This window comes from Corvus brachyrhynchos, unplaced genomic scaffold (genome assembly GCF_000691975.1).
Source record: "Corvus brachyrhynchos isolate BGI_N302 unplaced genomic scaffold, ASM69197v1 scaffold434, whole genome shotgun sequence".
NCBI classification, from domain to species: Eukaryota; Metazoa; Chordata; class Aves; order Passeriformes; family Corvidae; genus Corvus; species Corvus brachyrhynchos.
The window spans coordinates 905,921-926,644 of NW_008238372.1; the positions used below are offsets into that span (position 1 = coordinate 905,921).

A 20,724-nucleotide genomic window follows, 5' to 3' on the forward strand; every position below is an offset into this window, starting at 1 on the left:
TCCTGCTGTATTTTCATGTCCTCTCAGTTTACAGAGCCCAGACTTTGAATGCCTTTGTTTTCTCTTTAGTCTTAAGTAGTTTGGGCCAAATCTCTCTTGAAAAATCATCAGCCAGTTTTTATATTAATGACTGATTTGTTAGGAATAAATTTAAATGTATTTAGAATAGAATCCCTGAATAGTTTGGGTAGGAAGGGACTTTAAAGACCATCTGATTCCAGCCTCTTCCACTATCCTTGGCTGCTCCAACCTGGCCTGGGGCACTTCCAGGGCTGGGAATTCCATAATTCCTGTGGTATCAAACAGCATCTAAAAGCTACAGATTGTCCTGGTGGTTATAGAGGAACATGTACCAGATTTGCCAATAAACCTTTGTCACAACAAGCTTAATAAATGTTTGATTCCTGTAGGTATTTGAAGACCATTGATGACAAGGAAAAGCAATATAATGAGTGTTTAAATACATTTCTGGAGACCAGGTAAAACTCATGTCCCTTTCAGCAATATTTACATTTTTCTGCTTCACTCTGGGTAAAGGCTTAGGGGAATATAAGCACTTTAACACGTATTTCTTACTCTGAGTTAGTTTGCTTTTACTTACCATGAGTAAATATTAATATTTAGAAGAATAAAAATCATATTCTTGTACATTTCCCTTGATCACATGACACTGAGTAGCTGTAAAAAACCTCTAAAATGGCATAAATTTTAAATACCGCTCTGCTGTGACTGTTACTCAAATACTTCCCTTCTGTTTCTTTCACAGTAATAAATTTGCTAGTGAGAAAGGAAAATTGGAAGAGCTGATAAAAAAGAGTCAAGATAACAGCCAGGAGTGTGAGAAAAGAGCTGTTAAAGCAGAGGTACAAACAAAAAAAATCCTTAAAACCTTTTTTTTTTCAAGAGCTGGGGTCGTTTGTGCTGATTGGAGGTGGAGAAATGATACCAAAAATATTGGAAGTGCCAGGGATGGAAACTCCTCTTGAAATTCTTCACTGTAGGGACTGTGTGTGCACTTCAAACCACCAAACTCTTGTTTAAATTCCTATTAAAATCCTAGTTCAAGGTTTTATCCCTTTTTTTTTTTTTGTTATTTTTTGTTTGGTTCCAGGTCTCAGTGCTCCAGACCTGGAAGGAAACTGAAATCTGGAAGCTCAAAGGCACCATTGCCAAGGCAGAAGGAAATCTCAGGATGCTGAAGGCACTGAGCAGGTACTGGGAGTTCCCACCAGGAATTCCACTACTCCTGGTTGTTAATTATTTAATTTTCTAATTATTCTAATTATTTTATATTGTATTATTATATAAAATAATTTTTATTTTGTTACGTAATTGTGTAAAATATACAATATTTATAAGAAGTATTAGATTATAATATAAATGTGCACAGGATTGGGGGTAAATAGTATTTCCCCAATCAAAATTCAGCTGGAAATTGAGTCTCATCCTTATCCTTGTGTCTTTCTGAGCTGGGAAAATCAGATTATCTTGGTAATAATAATTCCAGTTATCCCTGGAAAAGGGCTGCAGTGTAACTGATTTTAACCTGAAACCCCTTGAAAACTTTAACTGGGATTAATTGCTGAGGGAGGAACTATTGGGACAACACCACTGGTCTCAAAAATTATGGGAATGTTGGAGTTTAACTGCAAATCCTCAATATTTCAGCAGCTCAGCTTCAGCAGCTCCTGTGTTGAAGTCCCAGATTGATTCCTGGGAAATATTTATTGCAAATGTCAAGAAACAACTGGAAAAAGTCGAGGTAAAACTTCATTTCTCTCCACAAGCTTTTAAGTTGAACTTTGGAAATGAAAACATTTAATAACGTTGCATTTCTTTTTAAAAACACCAACAGCTTGTCCTCCAAATGCTGAGGGGAATTTTTTTAATTACAAAAGAGACAGTTTGGAGTCCAGGTTGTTAATTTCTAGTGGATATATTTCATTTTGTAAAGGCAGAAATCTGTCCTTTACACACTCGCTTCAACATTGCATCCCACATGAAGAAATCCGGTTTTTTGGGTTCGTGACCTTTAGAAATCCATGGAACCTCTTAAAAAAACCCCAACAGGGAACTCTCTGAGAAATTCCGATGTAAAATGTGATTTTTAAGGAAGAGGGAGCTCTGTGGATGCTGATGTGGAGGAAGATGATGGTTGCTTGGTTGGTTTTCCTTCTGCAGGCTGAGTATGACGAAAAAATTGAGCTGGTGAAAAACGGTGCCCGGAACTGCCTCAGTAAAGTGGAAATCGTGGATGTTCCTTATCCTCAGGGAGTTCTTGTGAGTATCCCACCTTCCACAGCAGGTCCAGTGCTTGGAATCTCCCTCAGCGTGGCTGGCAGTGGTGGGAGGTGTCCAGGGAGAACTGGAATGTGCAGCCTTGGACACACAAAATCCCAGCTCCAGAGGAAAAGGGGATGGAGATGAGCCTGGGGAAGGCCAGGGAGCAGCACATTCCCAACTCCTGTGAGAGGCTCAAGCTGTTCAAAGTTGATTCCTCACTGAGTTTTGTACTTTGTGGGGTTCCTGTAGCACCAAAATCCTGGGATTCCAGAATGGGTTGGGTTGGGAGGGACCTTAAGCCCATCCAGTTCCATGGGCAGGGACACCTCCCACTGTGCCAGGCTGCTCCAAGCCCCAATGTCCAGCCTGGCCTTGGGCACTGCCAGGGATCCAGGGGCAGCCCCAGCTGCTCTGGGCACCCTGTGCCAGGGCCTGCCCACCCTGCCAGGGAACAATTCCTGCCCAATCTCCCATCCAGCCCTGCCCTCTGGCACTGGGAAGCCATTCCCTGGCTCCTGGCCCTCCAGCCCTTGTCCCAAGTCCCTCTCCAGCTCTCCAGGAGCTTCTTCAGGCACTGGAAGGGGCTCCCTGGAGCATTCTCTTCTCCAGGTTGAACAGCCCCAAAGTCCATCAGGACAAGCCCCACTATGCAGAATCCCAGGATCCCTGAGGCTGGAAAAGCCCTCCCAGCCCAGCCAGGCCCACCTGTGCCCGATGCCCACCTTGTCCCCAGCCCAGAGCACTGAGTGCCACCTCCAGCCCTTCCTGGGACACCTCCAGGGATGGGCACTCCAAACCTCCCTGGGCAGCTCTTTCCAAGGCCTGAGCACCCTTTCCATGGGGAAACTTCCCTGAAGGAATTCCTACAGCACCGTGTGTCACTGATGACAAACACCAACCTCAGCTCCCAGCCCAGCGTGTCAGGAACGAGGTGGAGCAGAGCCATTTATGGGAATGCATCTGGAATGAGAGCAGCCCCAGGAAATGCTGTTCACAGATGTTTTCTCATGGGCCAACAGCTCCACCAATGCCTTGCTCAAATCTCAGCAGTTTCTTCTGATTGGTCCTTTTTAGATTTATTTTTTTAATACATATTTTTTTTTCTGTGCAGAAAATCTTGGGGTTTGTTGGTTTGTTTGTTTGTGTTTTTGTTTGTTTGGTTTTTTTTTGTTCTGGGTATAATTTAGATTCAGGGCTCTGTTCTAATATTTGAGATTGTTATTGCACTTTTTCTGGGCTTCTGCAAGTTCCTCTCCTGCATAATTCCCCACTTATTTTTAGGTCTGTCCTTTCTATTTATTGACACAGAATATGGAGACAACTTAATCACCACCAATTTATTGGGGAAAAGCAACTCCTGAGCCCCTTGTTCTGCATTTGGAATTTATTTTTCCTGCAGTAACACCAGAGTGACCTTTTAGAAGAGAAATAATCACGGGGTCAGACACCTGCCCTGATCTTAGGGAGTTCTTAAGATAAATTGCTGTGACCTTCCAGGTCCTGGGCACAGCCAAACCTGTCACAATTCAGACTGCAAATACTCCAGAGTTCAACTTGATTTGTTTCAATCACTGTTTTTCCTGTGAAATGTGTTTGTTTCCTAGACAATACCAGGCAGACCTCCCATGTGTGATCCTGCCATTGTCACCTATTGCTCGGCATCCGCTCATCCCAGTCCCCTTCCTGCATTTTTGAGTTCTGATGGAAAAGCTCCAGCCCAGCCTTCACTCCCAGCACAGACCGGAGCTAAGCCAGCACCTGCCACCTCTGAGGGTTCTTCTGCAGCTGGGAAAACGCATCCCAAAGCTCCAGAGGGATCACATTCCAATAAACTCTCACCATCCTGCCCATCAGGGATTTCTGGGAGTAACACCCAGCACGTCCAGGCCAGCCAGAGCCACCACGATCCTTCAGCTCTGCAGCCGAGGCTGCCTGGAATTCCAAACAACAAAAAGCTTCCAAAAGCCATTGAAAATATTATTGCCCAGCTCCAGAGTATATTCCCAAACTACAGCAGGTATGGATTGAAGGAGTGCTGTGAAAGACGGTCTGAACAGCCAGGGATGAAGTGCAAGAGGAATTGATTTTATTCTGCTGACAAGGGGTGGAGGGACAGGAAAAGGGGAATGGCTTTTAACTGCCAGAGAGTGGGGTTAGATGGGAGATTGGGCAGGAATTGTTCCCTGGCAGGGTGGGCAGGCCCTGGCACAGGGTGCCCAGAGCAGCTGGGGCTGCCCCTGGATCCCTGGCAGTGCCCAAGGCCAGGCTGGACATTGGGGCTTGGAGCAGCCTGGCACAGTGGGAGGTGTCCCTGCCATGGAACTGGGTGGGGCTGGATGGGCTTTAAGGTCTCTCCCAACCCAATCATTCCATGATTCTGATGATTGTTTAGGGGTTTGATCCTGGTTACTGAGTTACTGGGAGCAGGAACCTGCATCAGTTCATGGGAAAAGTTGGTGTCTTTTGATCCTGCTGGGATCACAGAGCCTGCAGTGCCCCCCAGATGCCATCTCTGACCCTGCCTTTCCTCTCCCTCCAGCTCAGACTTCATTGGCTTCATCAAGGACATGCAGAGGAGAAATGGGAACACCCTGGCAGGCCTGAGCCCGGAGGAAATCCTCAGACGGGTCACGGAGCTCATCCTGGACCAGCGGCTCAAGGTGCTGGGGCTGGAGCTGCTCCCCTTCCCCCCATGGAAAGCAGAGCAGCACAGCCCCAAGGAACACAATTCCTTGTGATCCCTGTGCAGGCACCACCTCCAGCAGGCAGGGCCGTGCATTCCCTGGACTCTGCTCCCCCGGCGGCAGCGCGGAGCCGGGAAGTGCCTGCGGAAGGAATCGCCCCCGGCTCCCCCCGGGCAGCACCTGCCCCTAAAAACAGCTCCAGTAAAAACCCCCCTCAGCCAAACCTGCAGCCCTGGGGAAATGCTGGAGCAATACCTAAAGCCAAATGGAAAAAGCAGGACAATGGTGTAAGTTTCCCACTGTTTCTATGGAGTTGTTGCTTTGTACAGGACACGAAATAATCCAGGAAAAAAAAAGAACTGCTTCGTTTATTTTGTGTACAAAAACCTAAATAGACTTGGTTAAAGTCAGTGACCTCGTTAATTGAGTAGAAAGTGCTGGTTAATTGCTGATGGTTTTTATATAACTGAGCATTCCTTTCCTGGCCAGGCCTCCAGTGAGGATCCCTGCACGATCTGTCACGATGAGCTGAGCAGAGACTCCTGTGAGCTCGAGTGTGGGCATCACTTCCACAGGGAGGTGAGTTCTGGTCTTGTTCCTGATCTCCACTTCCTAAAAACCACCCCTTTACCCTCCCCTTACCCTTCAATGCTTAAATAGTGGGGCACAATTTGCTTTTCCAGCCTTTGCCCCCCAAAACGTGCCCCACAGACAGCCTGACTGTGTCAGAAAGCTTCAGGTGGTTTTTTTTAAAGTAAAATAATTCATCAGTGAATTTATGCTGATTCTTCAGAGAGTGAATTTGGTTGGGACTGTTGGCAGCACACTCAGGGAATGGGCTATCCCTAAAAACCCTGCATTTTGCCACCTGATAGTGGAAACTCAGGGAGTGAAAAAGTCAGGATTATGCTGGAGTAACTCCATGTTTCTGTCTGTGCCTTTTCCCCTTTACCTTTTTTGTTTAACGCCGATTTCTTCTCGCAGAACGAATTTGATTAGAGCAGGTGAACAATTCTCCAACCCCAAATTTCAGTGGTGTAGAACTTGTTGAAGAGCTTCCCCATTAGTGCCAATTCTTTCCAGCCTCCAGCTGGACTCCTCTTCCCAGATTTTGCCTCTCCCCCTCTCCCTGTCCCCGCAGTGCATCCGAACGTGGCTCAAGCAGCATTCCAGCACCTGCCCCATCTGCCGTGTCCATGCTCTGCTTCCTGAGGATTTCCCTGAGCTTCCTGCATGGAACAAGTAAAGCTGAACCTGCTTTTACCTCCACACTTTATACTAAGATGCAAAAGGGCTGCAGCATAACCCCAGTGATGGGGGACAGGACAGAACCCTGGGTTTATTGGCAATGGGAACAGCCTCAGGATTTGGCCCTTGGCATTGAGCCACAGCGTTCCAAGATCAAGGATTTCTCCTGCTTCCTGCCTAAAGCTGTGGAGTTCAGGGCTGGCAGCACACAAAACTGGTGGATTTTTGGCTAAGGGACACTGAAAGTACCAGATTATGTCATCTGAAAGGCCAGTGTGTAATTCCTGTGAAGAGGGGGCTTTTCCTTCAGATTTGTTCCAGTATCAAACAAGTAGGTGACCCGAAGGATGGACCAGCAGAACTGGACCAGCCACACCATTCCCTTCCACTGGCACAAACAATTCAGGATTCAAGCCTGCTCTGGTCCTTGCAGTTCATCCCTGCAGCTCCTCTCTCCTAAATCCACAGCTGAGAATTCAAATCATTTAAATAATGACTTTTAGTAACATTTTGAAACTGGAATTCTAAATTATTCATGTGGATCAATTCTTTATTCTCAAAATAAGGTTGAAATTTGAATTTCCCCCCTTGTTGAAGAGCTGGTCTGTTGAAATGGGGAGGATTTTAAAAAAGGATTTTTTAAAGGATTTTTAAGCAACACTTCCTCTGTATTTTGTGCAGGAATGGTCACCAGTAGCAGGAGGGGCAGAATTCCAACAGCTCAGGGAATTGTTCTCCCACTGTTTCCCGAGTCTGAACTGGCCAGAGCACCTTCAACAGTGACAAGTTTGTCCCAGAGACTCAAAAGATGAGGGCCAGAGCCTGAGAACCTTAAAGTGAAAATCAAATATCTGAATACAGGCAGGATGATATGGATTAGGAGCTTTTGGCTAAGTCCAGGGATCGCTTGTTCCCCACACATCTCCTCCAGCTGAAATTTTAAACTCCTCTGTGGTTAATCAGTGTATTAATTACCACTTGAATAAAAAATAAAATCACTGCTGCAGCCCAACAAGTTGTTTGTGTGTAGTATTTCTGCTCAGTCTGAGTTAGGGGTGAGTAACTACTCTGTGCTGTAGAATTAAGGCCTAAAAATTCCAGCACTGGAATCCTTTTCAGCCTCCAGTATTTTGGGGGGGTTGCAGCTCTTCCCAAGGCCAGCCCCTCTTTCCACATCCCTTGGGACAGCGGGAGCTGGCAGCTTCTGGCACTCCTGGAGCAGACTGGGAAGTCCAAGGAGTGGCTTTCACTTCCCCAAATCCCCCTGTACCATCCCCTGGTCTTAGGGAGAAGTGGGAAGTTTCAGTCAACAGCATTTTCCTCCCTCTTCTCAGACATTGGAGTAAAAATTTCAGCTGTTTCTCCCCTAAAACACCAGGGTCAAAACTGGAATTATATTCTCCTGCTTGGCAGTGCTGCTGGATAAACCAAAGGAAATGATTTTTCTTAGTTCTCTTAATTCTGCCTTTTCAGGTGCTCATCTTTACACTTCCAATTTCCATAATACAGACTGAGCCTGCCTCTACCCCACATGGAAAATTAACAGAAAATCTGCAAGTTGTGGCTGTTCCATTAAAACAACATCAAACCCCCACAACCTGGTTGTGTTGGGAAGGTTCTTTCTTACTGAACTACTCTTCCTTTAGGCTGTACAGTCACAAACACATTCATTTATTCCTCCAACACAAACTCCTGTTCCCAACTGACCAAAATTTCCTTGGTGGGATTTGCCATCACTCATTCCCCATCCACCTTGGGACAGATCCCACAGCACCACCTCCCACTGTTGTAGCACCATTTTTTTAGACCTTCCAAGACCTTATTTCTCATTATACCACAATTCCCATACTCTCCCAGTATGGCTGTAATGGGATTTATGACTTTTAAGGGGTCTTCAGAGGACTTTGGAATGAGTATTACAAAATTGCATCAAGAGAGGAACTTGCTACATACTCCTACAGGCCTTAGGAAGCTACAGAATGATTCCTTCAGGATTTCCCCAAGAAAAAAATGGGGAAAACATGGTTGTTGAAGGCAGCAGGATTGGGAAATCCTGCCAACGCTGCTGGACTGGGAAATCCAGATGGGCAGAGTCTTGGCCAGGTTAACAGGGAAGTGAAAGCACAAGAAGAACCCACAGCAAGAAGGCAGGCACAGATAAAGTTCCACTTTCCCTCTGAGGAATTCCCAGTAAATCCTTCCCTGGTTCTCCTGGGGGTGTTCACATCCTGCAGAGCTTCAGTGGGAAGTTCTCTGTGATGAGATGGTCGTCGTGCAGAAGGACCACGATGTTCACTTCAAACTCTGGGAGAAGGGGAAAAAAAGGGGAGAGAATTCCATAGGGAGCTCAATCCTAGCAGCAATCCTACCCCAATTCCATAGGGAGCTGAATCCTAGCAGCAATCCTATCCCAATTCCATAGGGAGCTGAATCCTAGCAGCAATCCTATCCCAATTCCATAGGGAGCTGAATCCTAGCAGCAATCCTACCCCAATTCCACAGGGAGCTCAATCCTAGCAGCAATCCTATCCCAATTCCATAGGGAGCTGAATCCTAGCAGCAATTCCACTCCAATTCCATAAGGAGCTGAATCCTAGGAGCAATCCTATCCCAATTCCACAGGAAGCTGAATCCTAGGAGCAATCCCACTCCCAATTCCATAGGGAGCTGAATCCTAGGAGCAATCCCACTCCAATTCCATAGGGAGCTCAATCCTAGGAGCAATCCTATCCCAATTCCACAGGGAGCTCAATCCTAGGAGCAATCCTATCCCAATTCCACAGGAAGCTGAATCCTAGGAGCAATCCCACTCCAATTCCATAGGGAGCTGAATCCTAGCAGCAATCCCACTCCAATTCTATGGAAGCACAATCCTAGCAGCAATCCTACCCCAATTCCATAGGGAGCTCAATCCTAGGAGCAGGATGAGGCAGGAGCTCACCCAGGCATCCCAGATCTTGAACCATTCCTAGAAATTCCTGCTTTGTTCTGATCTTTGGGATTCCTCTGGATTGGTTTATCACTGATAAATTGTGGCAAACAATCCTTTGGAAAACAGGATTCAGACATCAAAGAGCAAGATGTTTTGGGAAAGACAGCTGCACCACAATGGTGTTTAGAAGCATGGAATGGGAGAATTCCAGGACAGACCCATTCCCTGTTTCCATCATGTAACAGCCTTAGGAAATGAAATACTGGAATACAACAGGTCTGCAAACTGTGGAACAAAAATTCCAGAGGCAAATCTACTCCTTAGATATTACATTGTGTCCTTCAAAGCCAAAATCTGTGTCAGATCAATAACCAATCCTAAATGGAGACAGAACAAAAAGTCAGGCCAAGTTAATAAATGAAGGGAAGCAGAAGTCAAAATAAACTGAAAATCTCACTGCAAATTGCTATTCAAGAGCTAAAAATGGCAAAAAAATAAAGAATATTATTATTTTGGGGAAAATCACTGCACACAAACTCCGTGCCAACAGATTCCAGCAGGATGAAGGGGAGAAATACAAACCAGCCAAGTGGATTCTTGCAGTACTTATTTGAACAAGTGAGGAAAACCCTGATTTTGTTAAGAGAAAAGTTGGGTTTTGGCAACAATCAGCAGGGAGGAGCACGTGGTGCAGATAAGGAAAGTCACACCCACACCGACCCTGCTGCTTCCAGGGTCAGCAGGAGAGTGGGAAACAAAAAAGAGAGGAAATGGGAAGAGGGGTTCTCCCCGGTGAGGAAAAGAAGGAATTTTGTTCTTGGACTTTTACTCAAGGGTTTAATCACATGACCTGCATCCCACTGCTCCTCCTGTCCCTTCATCATGGAATTTTATTAGGAGTATTAGTGGCTGCACAACTGTTTGTATTGGAAGTATTTGGGCTGTATTTTCTCTTGTCTGAAATCCAGCAGGGTTCAGGGAAGGAGAGGGCTCTTCCTGCAGATTTATCCCCTCACCTGCCAATCTAAAGGGAATGTGGACACTCATTTCCCATGACAATGCCTCCCCACTCACCCACTTTGAAGTTTGTTGTTTCCAGGGTGGGGCAGGTGAAGAGCCTGGGGAACACCATGTGGATGGGGATGGGGAGGCCCCTGCACACGTCCCCGTCGGCGATCTGGATGTTCTGGATCTCCGTGGCGTCCCTGGCGTAGCCTTCAGCACACCCTGGGCATGGCAGGAGGGGCACAGGGAGAGGAGGGAAATGGGCTGAGAGAAAGCAGCAGCCACAATTTCCAATGGAGACACACCAGGATTAGGGGGGAAAAGTGCCCTGCGAGTTTTCACGGAGTTAAGGATCATGGAGATGGTTTAAATTAACAGAGTTGCTCCAGAGTGCAAACCCTGCAAGGCTTTAATGCTCTGGCCTTTCTTTAATGCTCTTCTCTGCTTCCCTCTGATGGAGGGCATTCTGACAGCCTGTTCCCTGCCCTTCCCATGGACACAGGCTCACCACAGGTCTCCACACGCACGAGCTGCAGCTCGATGCTCTTGACGGCCGCCTCGGCGCTCTCCACCACCAGCTCCCCCGTCAGGGGCTGCGTGATCACACAGTTGGTGGAATTCAGGTGCCCTCTGATCAGGAATTTGGGAAGGGAGGCTCTCTGGAAACATTGGAGGGAGGAGAAGATGCCACTGTAAGAGCAGACTAAGCAAAAATAAAACCTTATGGAAAATTATCAAGAGAAGTAGGAAATTCTCCAGAAGTTCCAAAGTTGAGAACTCAAGAGCTCAGAAATGCCTCACGTAGCTTAAATTTAATTCTTTCTGTCTCTATCAGGGTATCTCCAACAATCTTCTCCCTTGACATGCCTCCTTCCTGCTCCTCCATCCACCCCACGGATGGACTTCACCTGGGAAGAACTGACAGAACTTGGCTGTTAGAATTCATCCAGGAGCTGGAACCGTGTGCTGAAGGAGGTGGGGACACCTCCCACTGTGCCAGGCTGCTCCCAGCCCCAATGTCCAGCCTGGCCTTGGGCACTGCCAGGGATCCAGGGGCAGCCCCAGCTGCTCTGGGCACCCTGTGCCAGGGCCTGCCAGGAAACAATTCCTTCCCAATCTCCCATCTAACCCTGCCTTCCTTGAGGCTTCCCAAAGCCACAGGGGGCTGTAAAAAAAGACATAACCAAGGCTCAAAATACACATTTTTAAAGGCTCTTGGCTGTACATGGTATAGAAATGTTTTCCCTTGCTCCACTCCCATCCTTCACTCAGCAAAGGGATAAAAATATTTAACCACTTCTGAGGAAAATTCCACCTCCAACAGGTCACCACAGTACAGGAGAAGAGGCAGAATCACTTGATTGCTTATAAAAGTGAAAAAGAAAATGGAAAAGTAAAAAAAAAAAGAGCTGATTATCTACAAAGCAGAATTTAATCACTCCTCTGGTCTCACTCAATCACACAAACATTACATTTTAAAATGAAATAATAAGCAAATCCCTTTACCTCCTTAACATTTTGCAGAGTTTCAGGAGTAATGGTGAAGTCCACGGGGCTCGGCAGCAGCTTCCCTTTCTGTGACTGCAGGGAATGAAAGGGTTAAACTGTAACTGATCCCCAAAACACAGAGACAATATTAGAAACCACAACAGTTGGCTGCCCTAAACCACCTGGAAAAGCAGGAATACACTCCCCATCTCAAGCAGAGAGGGAAAAAAAGTTCAATTTCCCATTTCTGTACGTACAAATAACTTCATTTTACACATCCCTTGGAATGTTTCCTTTCATTATTCAGTTTGGGATGGGGAGATTCTAAATGAGTTTGTGTCCATGGCTTCAAACCTGCTTTATAAAAACTCTGCCTCCCTCTTGTTCTCCACCAGCAAGGGGCTGATCTGGAACTCTCAGTGAGGATCTGCCCTCACTGCTCAAGAATTCCAAATAGCTGCTGCTGCCCAGCTGCAAGATGGAAGAGATTAGCAAAAGATTGGCTGCATTTTCCCAAAATGACAAATTCTGGCACAGAACAAGCTTAAGGGAATGGTACATTGAGCACTGACAGTGAGAATGATATGTTCAGTAAAACCTCATTAATTCACCCTGACTGAGAGATTCATGATTTACTGACTTGTGAGCTCAGAAGTGCTGTAGTGGGAACGAGAAATAAACCCAGGAAAACTGCATGAGATGTGATTTGTCACTCCTCTGACAAGTGTGGCTCACTTACAAATGTAATAATGGCCCAGTAAAATGTAGCATCACATAGTTCAGAAAATATTGAAATCTTACCAACAGGAAACTTGTTTGTAACACCAAACGAAATCTTTTAAAAAGGTCCTTTTGAACTGAAGTCACATTTCCACCACTAGTCCTGAGTGACACTAAATGTTTTGATATTTACTGTCCTGTTAGAGTTCAAAGGAATGATACAAGCAGGATGTTCCAGCACATTGTAGATGGAAAAAGGGACATTTCATCAGGTGTGTCCTCAGGACAGGCACAGGTCAATCTAAACCAACCCCAAACCCTACACAGGAACTTCTGTAACAACCAGCAAAGCATTTCTGGGAATCCAACCTCCTCCCGCAAGGATCAGGATTAAAAGCAATTTTTCCCTGCAGGAATGGTCAAGCATTGGAATGAGTTGCTCAGGAAAGTGGCAGAGTCTCTGGGAATGCTCAGGAGGAGTCTGATGTGGCCCTTGGGGACAGGGTTTGGGGTGATGATGGGACTGGGTGGTCCTGAAGGGCTCTTCCCACCTTGAAAATTCCATGATTTCCACCTTGATGCAGACCCAGCTGTGATATTTTGAGTCAGGGCTCTAACTCATTACTCCTCATGTGAAGAACAGAAGTCAGGTATTTTCACCACCCAACTCCCATTTCCAGGACTGTGGGAGCTTGGAACCTCTGGCTGAAAACTCCTGGGATAATTCAAAACAGTGTTTGGAGAAATGACATCGTATTTATGTGAGCACCCCATTGTCTCAGAACTGAAAGGATGAATAAAGAGAACTCAGGGCACTGTAAAAATCCAAACATCTGAAAATCCAACTCCTCTTTGTCCTTTAAAATGAAACAGGGATGGGTTTTTCTAATCAGAAGCAACAGCTCTTCGGGGTGGTTTTGGTTTGAGGCAGATTTCCTTTACTCCTACATTTTGGACAAAGCTCTCAGGCACAGGGGGGGATTTTGGGGTGTCCTGTACAGGGCCAGGAGTTGGATTCGATGATCCTTGTGGATCCTTTCCCACTCAGATATTCTGATTCTACACTTCTATGATCCCTCGTCTCGATATCCCAATTTCCATGGGTTTATTTGGGTTTTTTTTCCCTTACTGCCAAACTTTAAGTGAAGTGGGGGGGGAAAAAATCCAAATAAATGAATTATCTGCAAACTGAACACAAACCACACTCACCAGGGAGTGGACAATGAATTCACAAGTCTTGGTGAGGTCCTTTGCCAGCAGGGAGCGTCTCATGTCACAGCGCAGGGTGTACTGGGGGAATGGGATGACACAGGAAAAAACAAAACAAGAGCCTTAATTCAGATTTCCTCAATCTTTCCCAACTTTTCACCTCCCTTCTGCCTCTGTGCAGAGTGTTGTTGCTGTTATATCCACTTAAGGGTGATCATGGTCTTGCTTTTCACCCTACTTTGGATTTTCAATGTGACGTATTCACAGCCCTTCTAATTTTGATTTTATCGTGGGATTTACAGTGGGAACAGTTGTTGGGATATTTAATGCAGAACTTCTTCAGCCACACAGCTGAGCTCAAAGCAGCAGCTTGCACTAAAATCAGGCAATGAGGTGAATTTGCTTCCAATTGCCTGCCCTAAAATGGGAGCCATAAACCAGTGGCTGAAAAATAGGAAGACCTTGATTATCCCAGTAACCCTACACTTCAGCATCTCCAACAAAGCCTCTCAGTGTCCTCACAGGACAGGGAATTTGCTGGGATGGGGGCATTTCTTGTTTAGTTTGTTGGATTTTTAATTCCTCCCTCAGCCCAGGGATTTGGGCTCCTCACTTCTGGTTCATGGCCACGACCCCCCAGCAGTGTCTGATTAAAAGTCTCTGCATCAGAAGAGAGTGTGAACCCACAACTAATCCCCAAATCAAGAAAGAGAGGCTCAGTTAAACTGCCCAGAGGTTTAGGAAGTGTCTCTTAACCAGCCCCTGAGTGCTACATTTCCCTCTTCAGGAGAGCAGGACTCTCAAAGTTTGGCTGAGATCTAAATCATTAATTTTTAATGGCATTTTATGCAAGAAAAGGTACACAGAGGAGAGAGGGAATGAGAAAATAAAACAAATATTCCCCATTAAAGTGCACCTCAAAGTGACTGATTGAGTTATTTGGGATATGGGAAGTAACTCAACCAGTGCTGCACCATTTTTGACATCCCTACCACAAACAACAGCTGTTACATGAGGGAGGAAGCCAAAACTGAGCAAATACATGGAAAGGATTTTAAAAATATCCAAATATAGACAAAAAACAAGGGATTTTTTTTTTCTTTTAGTTACTTCTGACAGGCTGCTGGGGGATGATTTAGTTTATTAGGTTGTTTTTTTAATTCCAGTGACATAAAAGCTCATTGTCTAACACAGTATTTACCTTCAAGAGATGGCTGAAGAAAGACTTTCCCCCTAAAAAATCCCACCAAAAATCCCCCAAACAAACCAACCCACGTATGGTAAGGCAGTTTTTAACCTAAAAAGATCAAATTTCAAAACTGTATTTCCACAAGATTGTGTCCAAGCAGGCATTCCATACAGATCTGGGCAGTGAATGTTACTCCTTCTCTCCCCAGCAAACAATTCCTGATTTGTTTTGCTCTCAACACTTGGAGTTTTCATTATGAAGTTCCACATTTATTTGGAATAAAACCACACTGTGGTGCTGGGTTGGTTTTTTTTTTTCAGGAAAGGAATGGATAAAGTTGCCTACAACATCAGGATGGCTCAGATTTAGGTTACAGCTGTTCTGCTGAGGTATTTCAGGCAAAACATCTGGTTTGTGCCATCCTTCCTGAAAGATTTACTGGATAAAAGTGTGGAAGGCTCAGCCAGTGTGAAAAGAAACCACCACCAAACTTCATCCTCCATTTCCATGGATTGAGAGTTGCTCTAGGACACATTGTGCAGATAAAAGTTCCTCTTTTCTCTCCAGACAGGGCTTCCTCACCTGGATATTGACAAAGACTCCGTGATATGTCTCGTACAGAACTTTGTTGCCCTTCATTTGCAGTGGGAATTCAAAGGGAATTTCTGTCTTGCCACTGGGGAGCTTCCCTGGTTTCACCATTTCAATGGTGCTGTTGATAATCTGAATAGGCTGCAAGGATAAATATTGAAGAGGTTTAGGCTGAGACAGAGAACCAACAACATCTAAACTCTAACAGGATTCCTGGATTTCCAGAATCCCAGGGACCTCTTTAAACACACAGTGCTGGATATTTCTTTAAAATGAAAAGAAGTATTATTACTTTGCTCAAGAGAACAATTTATATTTTATGGGTGCATCACACTGACATATTCAGGGAGCTCAACAGGAGCATCTCCAGCTTTGGGAAGTGGAGCTTCATTTCCTAAATTATGACCCTCAACAGCAGCAAAAAAAAGACCAAACCTGTGCAGCTGAGCACTGAGCTGTCTGCTCCCACCTCCACCTGGCCCTTTCTCACACTAAACTTTGTTATTATTTAGGACAGCTCTCCCTGGAATGAGGGTTAACTCTGCTCTGACTGGGGACATGGCTTGGAGATGACATTTCTTTTCTCTCTGCAGTTTTACCATTATTTTCCCCAACTGTGGGGCTCCCAGCACAAGAAAGAAGTGGAGCTGCTGGAGACAGTCCAGGGGAGGCCACTAAGTTGGTCCCAGGGTTGGAGCCCCTCTGCTCTGGAGCCAGGCTGGGAGAAGTTGGGGGTGTTCACCTGGAGAAGAAAAGGCTCTGGGGAGACCTCAGAGCCCCTTCCAGGGCCTAAAGGGGCTCCAGGAGAGCTGCAGAGGGACTTGGGACACAGGATGGAGAGACAGGACCCAGGGAATGGCCTTGAGCTGGAGGAAGACAGGGTTAGATGGGATTTTGGGCAGGAATTGTTCCCTGGCAGGGTGGGCAGGCCCTGGCACAGGGTGCCCAGAGCAGCTGGGGCTGCCCCTGGATCCCTGGCAGTGCCCAAGGCCAGGCTGGACATTGGGGCTGGGAGCAGCCTGGGACAGTGGGAGGTGTCCCTGCCCATGGCAGGGGGTGGGAATGGATGATTTTTAAGGTCCCTTTCCAACCCAAACCTTCTGTGATTCCCTGATTCAAGGCCATCCTAACTTAACCAAACTGTTTTCCCAATGTAGCTGTCTCCAGACACAGCCTGCCCTGCTCCCATCAGCACAGCCCTGTCCCTGTGGAGCCTGGGATAAGTTGCCCTGCTGGGATCCAAACCCCACAGTTCCAAACCAGGGGAGCAGCACAGGAGCTCTGCAGTCCCACTCTCTGCAGAGGAATCTGGGTAAGTCCTGTCTCATGCCCAGGAACCCCTCCATGGCCCCCACAGGAATTACTGTGATAGGGACTGAGCTGGCACAAAAGTCCGGTTAAACCTGGTCACTTTAACACAAATTAAATAACATCACACAATTCATTATTTTTCTTTAAATCCCAGCCCTTCAATGCATCATCCACTAACCCTTTTTAACCATTTATGGCAGTGTGTTTCAGCCTGAAAGAAAATTCTCCCATCAGTGCAAGTTCCTTCTGCAAAAGGTCCTCAAATATCCCTCCCTGGGGATATTCCAGAGCCATCTGGACACAACCCTGGGCCCTGTGCTCTGGGATGGCCCTGCTGGAGCAGGGAGGTGGCACCAGGGTCCTTCCACCCTCACCCATCCTGGGATTCTGTGATCTCCAAATGAAGCTGAGCATTTCTGTGCTTTCCATCACTTCCACACCATGAACAGCTCTGACCACCTTAGAGCCATTAAGGAAAGATTTCTTGAGAAAAAAAAAGAGGTTTTTGTGTTAAGAATATTCACCTGTGCAGGTCTTACCTTGGCGGTGTTGCAGAAGGCCTCAAACACGCCCACATTTTTGGCACTGAGCTGCAGATTCACTGAGCCCTCCATGGTTAAGGAGATCCCTTGGTGCTGCACCGTGTCCTTACTGGTTATGACCACCACTCCAGAAAGAATTTCCTAATAGGAAAGAGGAAAACATCTGTTTAAATCCATTTTTTCATAGCTGTTAGCCACACAGTGTGGAACTGATCTCCAAACTCAAAAAAACCCTGTTGCCAAAGAATGGTGTAACCTTGTCAGGATAGACAAACACTGATGAAGGAATTTAGGATGAGAGCTCTGCATTTTTTGGTTTTTCCTTAAAAATATCACCCTCCTCTTGACAAGTATTAACCTGAGCTTCAAATTCTTCCCAAAGTTTCAAGATTTTCCTGTCCAGGAAGATGAAAAACCCTCTCACTGGGTCAGCTGCTAACAACCAAGTTCCATTCGATGTGTTGGAATAAACTCTGAGGAGGAATTGCTGTATGAAAATTGGGATGGTTGGCACGGGAGAGGGAAGAGAAGGCACAACTGGGAAAGGGACGGCCCAGCTGAAGGTGAGATCCACCTCGAGAGTGGAGCAGAAGAGATTTAAAATACAAAAATGAACACAAAGAAACAGTTTCAAAGTGAATCTGAATGAAAGGCAGGAGCTGTGTGACTCCAGGAATGTTGTCACTCATCCCATGAAGGATGTGCTGTCCACAAAATATCCTCTGCACAAAAATGCTGCCTCCTCAAAGCGTCAACTCAGACTTTTTAACACTGAAAAACTGAGGAACTGCAGGAGAGCAACACACAACTCCCTTCACCCACTCCATGCTTTATCCTCCCCTTCTCCCGCAGTGGAGAATCCGCTTCAATCCTGAAATATTCCCAGCTGGAAAGGGCAGCAGGTGATGGAGAACTGGAGAGTCCCCTGGGGATAAACCTTCTCTCCTGCTCCTTCCCCAGGCAAACAGGCCCTGAGGAACAGCTCCCTCCAACCATGGGAAAATCCCGACTGCTCACCCTGCACCCGACCAGTTCAAACCAGGATCTCTCCAGGAGACTGGGAATTTTGGCAGATTTTTGTCTTTCCTGGTGGTGCAGGATGGCAAAAATGGGTCAGGGGGGTTGAAGAGCAGGAAAACATCCACATCCCAACCAAAGCTGACATCCTGAGAGCCTGGAAAGAGGATCTGCAGCAAGTGGGAAATGCCGGAACAGGAGGCGCGAGCACAAAAGGACAGCGAAGAAAAGCTGACCTAAATTCTGCACTGCTCTGCTAAAGGGCCTTAATTAGCACCAGCAATTAGGTTATTGCTTTAAAAAATGAGTCCAGCTCAACTATGAGAAGCAAGGACAACTGTGAACGTGTGAACTGCTTTAACAAAGGAGAAGTTTCCTGTCACACAGCAACAACCCATTCCAGAGCTGCTGCCTACACAGCTCCACGTGGGAAGGGTGCACGTCCTGGGAGCAGGAAGGGGAAGGATGACTTGAAGTTAAATATCAATTTTTTTTTTCAATATTTCTTCAGAAACAAAAAAACAGCTCAAAATTCTGCCCCTGTGCCCAGGTGAGAGCCCACCTGCAGAGCTGCCCCAGCCCTGGCACCAGCACAGGGAGGACGTGGAGCTGCTGGAGAGAGGCCAGAGGAGGCACCAGGATGAGCAGAGGGATGGAGCAGCTCTGCTGGGAGGAAAGGCTGCGAGAGCTGGGATTGTTCAGCCTGGAGAGGAGAAGCTTTGGGCTGAGCTCAGTGTGGCCTTGCAGGGCCTGAAGGAGCTGCAGGAAAGCTGGAGAGAGACAATTCCCAAGGCATGGAGGGCCAGGAGCCAGGGAATGGCTTCCCAGTGCCAGAGGGCAGGGCTGGATGGGAGATTGGGCAGGAATTGTTCCCTGGCAGGGTGGGCAGGCCCTGGCACAGGGTGCCCAGAGCAGCTGGGGCTGCCCCTGGATCCCTGGCAGTGCCCAAGGCCAGGCTGGACATTGGGGCTGGGAGCAGCCTGGGACAGTGGGAGGTGTCCCTGCCATGGCAGGGGTGGCACTGGATGAGCTTTAAGGTCTCTTCCATTCCTTGCTGTCCCTACAAGATTCCTACTAAAAATCCACGCTGGATTCCTTGGTGTACAGCTCTTTCATCATTGTGTTTTCATCTCAAGATTTACAAATTCCAGGCCCACTTAATGAACTAAAATTAGAAACCTTTCCACATGGAGTTGAAGTGGAAGCTACAAACAAAACTGACAGATTGACTGACCAGAAGTATCCTAATTTCAGTTTAAAACACAGGGAATATCCCTTTCCCATACTAAAAAAAAAAAAAACTATAACCAGCTAAAAGTGATATAAAGCAAGTCAAGTTCAGTCAAACTGAAAATGAACACAGCAGGGAGATACTGAAATAGATAAATAAACAAAATCCTAATAATTTATAACTTTATTATGCACAAAATGATGTGAAAGTGAGACACAGACTGTATTTATCACTATGGAGCTATTCCTAAAGGAGGTAACTGAGCTTTGCCAAAGCCATTCTCTAGATAATCTGACAATTGTAGGACAGATACTGCATGCCCTTCCATTCAAATCCAGTTTTCCAGCATTAAAATCATTCAGTAAATGGAATTTCGGTGGATGGAAAGGATTTTTGTGATACAAGTGCATGGCTGGATGGTAAGGAAAAAAGAGAGACCTGAACAGGATTTCTAGATAAATAGCGATAAAAATTAAAAATATTCCTTCCCTTTCAAGCCACATCGGCCTCTGCAGAGCGGGGTCGGGGTCTTCCAGCAGTATCCAGGAAAAGGGGAAACACAAAAAGCAACACTTAATCCCAAAGGCAACGCCCAAAAGCCCGGGGCTGAGCACCTGCTGGTTACGGGAGGCCACCGGGAAGCCGTGCCGGGATCGGGAAAGCTCCGGGCAGGGACAGAGCGAGAGTTCGGAGCAGGGGAAAAGCTCCAGGAAGGGATACAGGGAAAAAGCTCTGGGACACAGGGAAAGCCGCCGACACCACGGCAGCACAGACAGGAGAGGGCGAACGACTCCGCTTCCCGAGCAATCCCCGCTGCCAAGGACGGTCCTGGGCCATTCCCAGCGGGAAACCCGGGCCAGGACACGGCCCCGGAGCCCAGCGAGGACCCGCGGCCGGGCCGGGGCGCGACAGACCCCGAGCGTCCCCGACAGACCCTCACAGAATTCCAGAATAGGCGGGGGTGGAAGAGACCTCTGGAGATGATCCAGTCCAACTCCCTGCCAAGGCAGGGTCACCTGGAGCAGGAGACAAAGGAGCACATCCAGGTGGGCTTGGGATGTCCCAGAGGAGACTCCAGGCCCTCCCTGGGCAGCTGTTTCAGGGCTCTGCCACCTTTTCTCCACGGAAGGCAGTTCTGCCTCCTGTGCAGGGCAATTGCCGGGCTCAGGCCCTGCCCGTGGCTCTGGTGCCGCTGCCGGGCCCCGGAGCAGAGCCCGGGCCCTGCCCTGAGCCCTCCCTGCAGCCAGGGACAGCCAGGGCTGAGGGCCCCTCTC

The 20,724-nt window shown here is 46.9% G+C and overlaps 2 protein-coding genes across 4 annotated transcripts in view; one reads left to right on the plus strand and one right to left on the minus strand.

Annotated features, from left to right (window-relative positions):
- Window positions 1-7,227, plus strand: part of TTC3 (tetratricopeptide repeat domain 3) — a 42,422-nt gene extending 35,195 nt beyond the window's left edge. For all 3 annotated transcript variants that reach the window (XM_017736328.1, XM_017736331.1, XM_017736330.1), the window contains 10 exons: window positions 411-479; window positions 767-863; window positions 1,112-1,212; window positions 1,669-1,762; window positions 2,182-2,280; window positions 3,888-4,300; window positions 4,823-4,943; window positions 5,033-5,254; window positions 5,457-5,546; window positions 6,109-7,227. In XM_017736328.1, the coding sequence (XP_017591817.1) occupies window positions 411-479; window positions 767-863; window positions 1,112-1,212; window positions 1,669-1,762; window positions 2,182-2,280; window positions 3,888-4,300; window positions 4,823-4,943; window positions 5,033-5,254; window positions 5,457-5,546; window positions 6,109-6,213 (1,411 nt within the window). In that variant the 3' untranslated portion in view covers window positions 6,214-7,227. The remainder of the gene's footprint in view (window positions 1-410; window positions 480-766; window positions 864-1,111; window positions 1,213-1,668; window positions 1,763-2,181; window positions 2,281-3,887; window positions 4,301-4,822; window positions 4,944-5,032; window positions 5,255-5,456; window positions 5,547-6,108) is intronic.
- On the minus strand, window positions 5,309-17,379 carry DSCR3 (DSCR3 arrestin fold containing). The gene is made up of 7 exons (XM_008635305.2): window positions 17,200-17,379; window positions 15,341-15,490; window positions 13,570-13,650; window positions 11,659-11,733; window positions 10,661-10,811; window positions 10,222-10,374; window positions 5,309-8,519 (listed from the first exon to the last, which is right to left on the minus strand). Exons 1-7 carry the CDS (start codon window positions 17,272-17,274, stop codon window positions 8,437-8,439), a joined length of 768 nt encoding a protein of 255 aa, XP_008633527.1. The 5' UTR covers window positions 17,275-17,379; the 3' UTR covers window positions 5,309-8,436.
- Window positions 17,380-20,724: the final 3,345 nt, after the last annotated feature.

Excerpts from the sequence above, each read along its gene's own strand:
- DSCR3 (XM_008635305.2), bottom strand. The coding sequence starts at position 17,274 with ATGGAGGGCTCAGTGAATCTGCAGCTCAGTGCCAAAAATGTGGGCGTG. Across the intron at positions 15,491-17,199 it reads CCTTCTGCAACACCGCCAAG|CCTATTCAGATTATCAACAG; the intron begins GTAAGACCTGCA and ends TTATCCTTGCAG. Across the intron at positions 11,734-13,569 it reads AATTCATTGTCCACTCCCTG|TCACAGAAAGGGAAGCTGCT; the intron begins GTGAGTGTGGTT and ends CATTCCCTGCAG.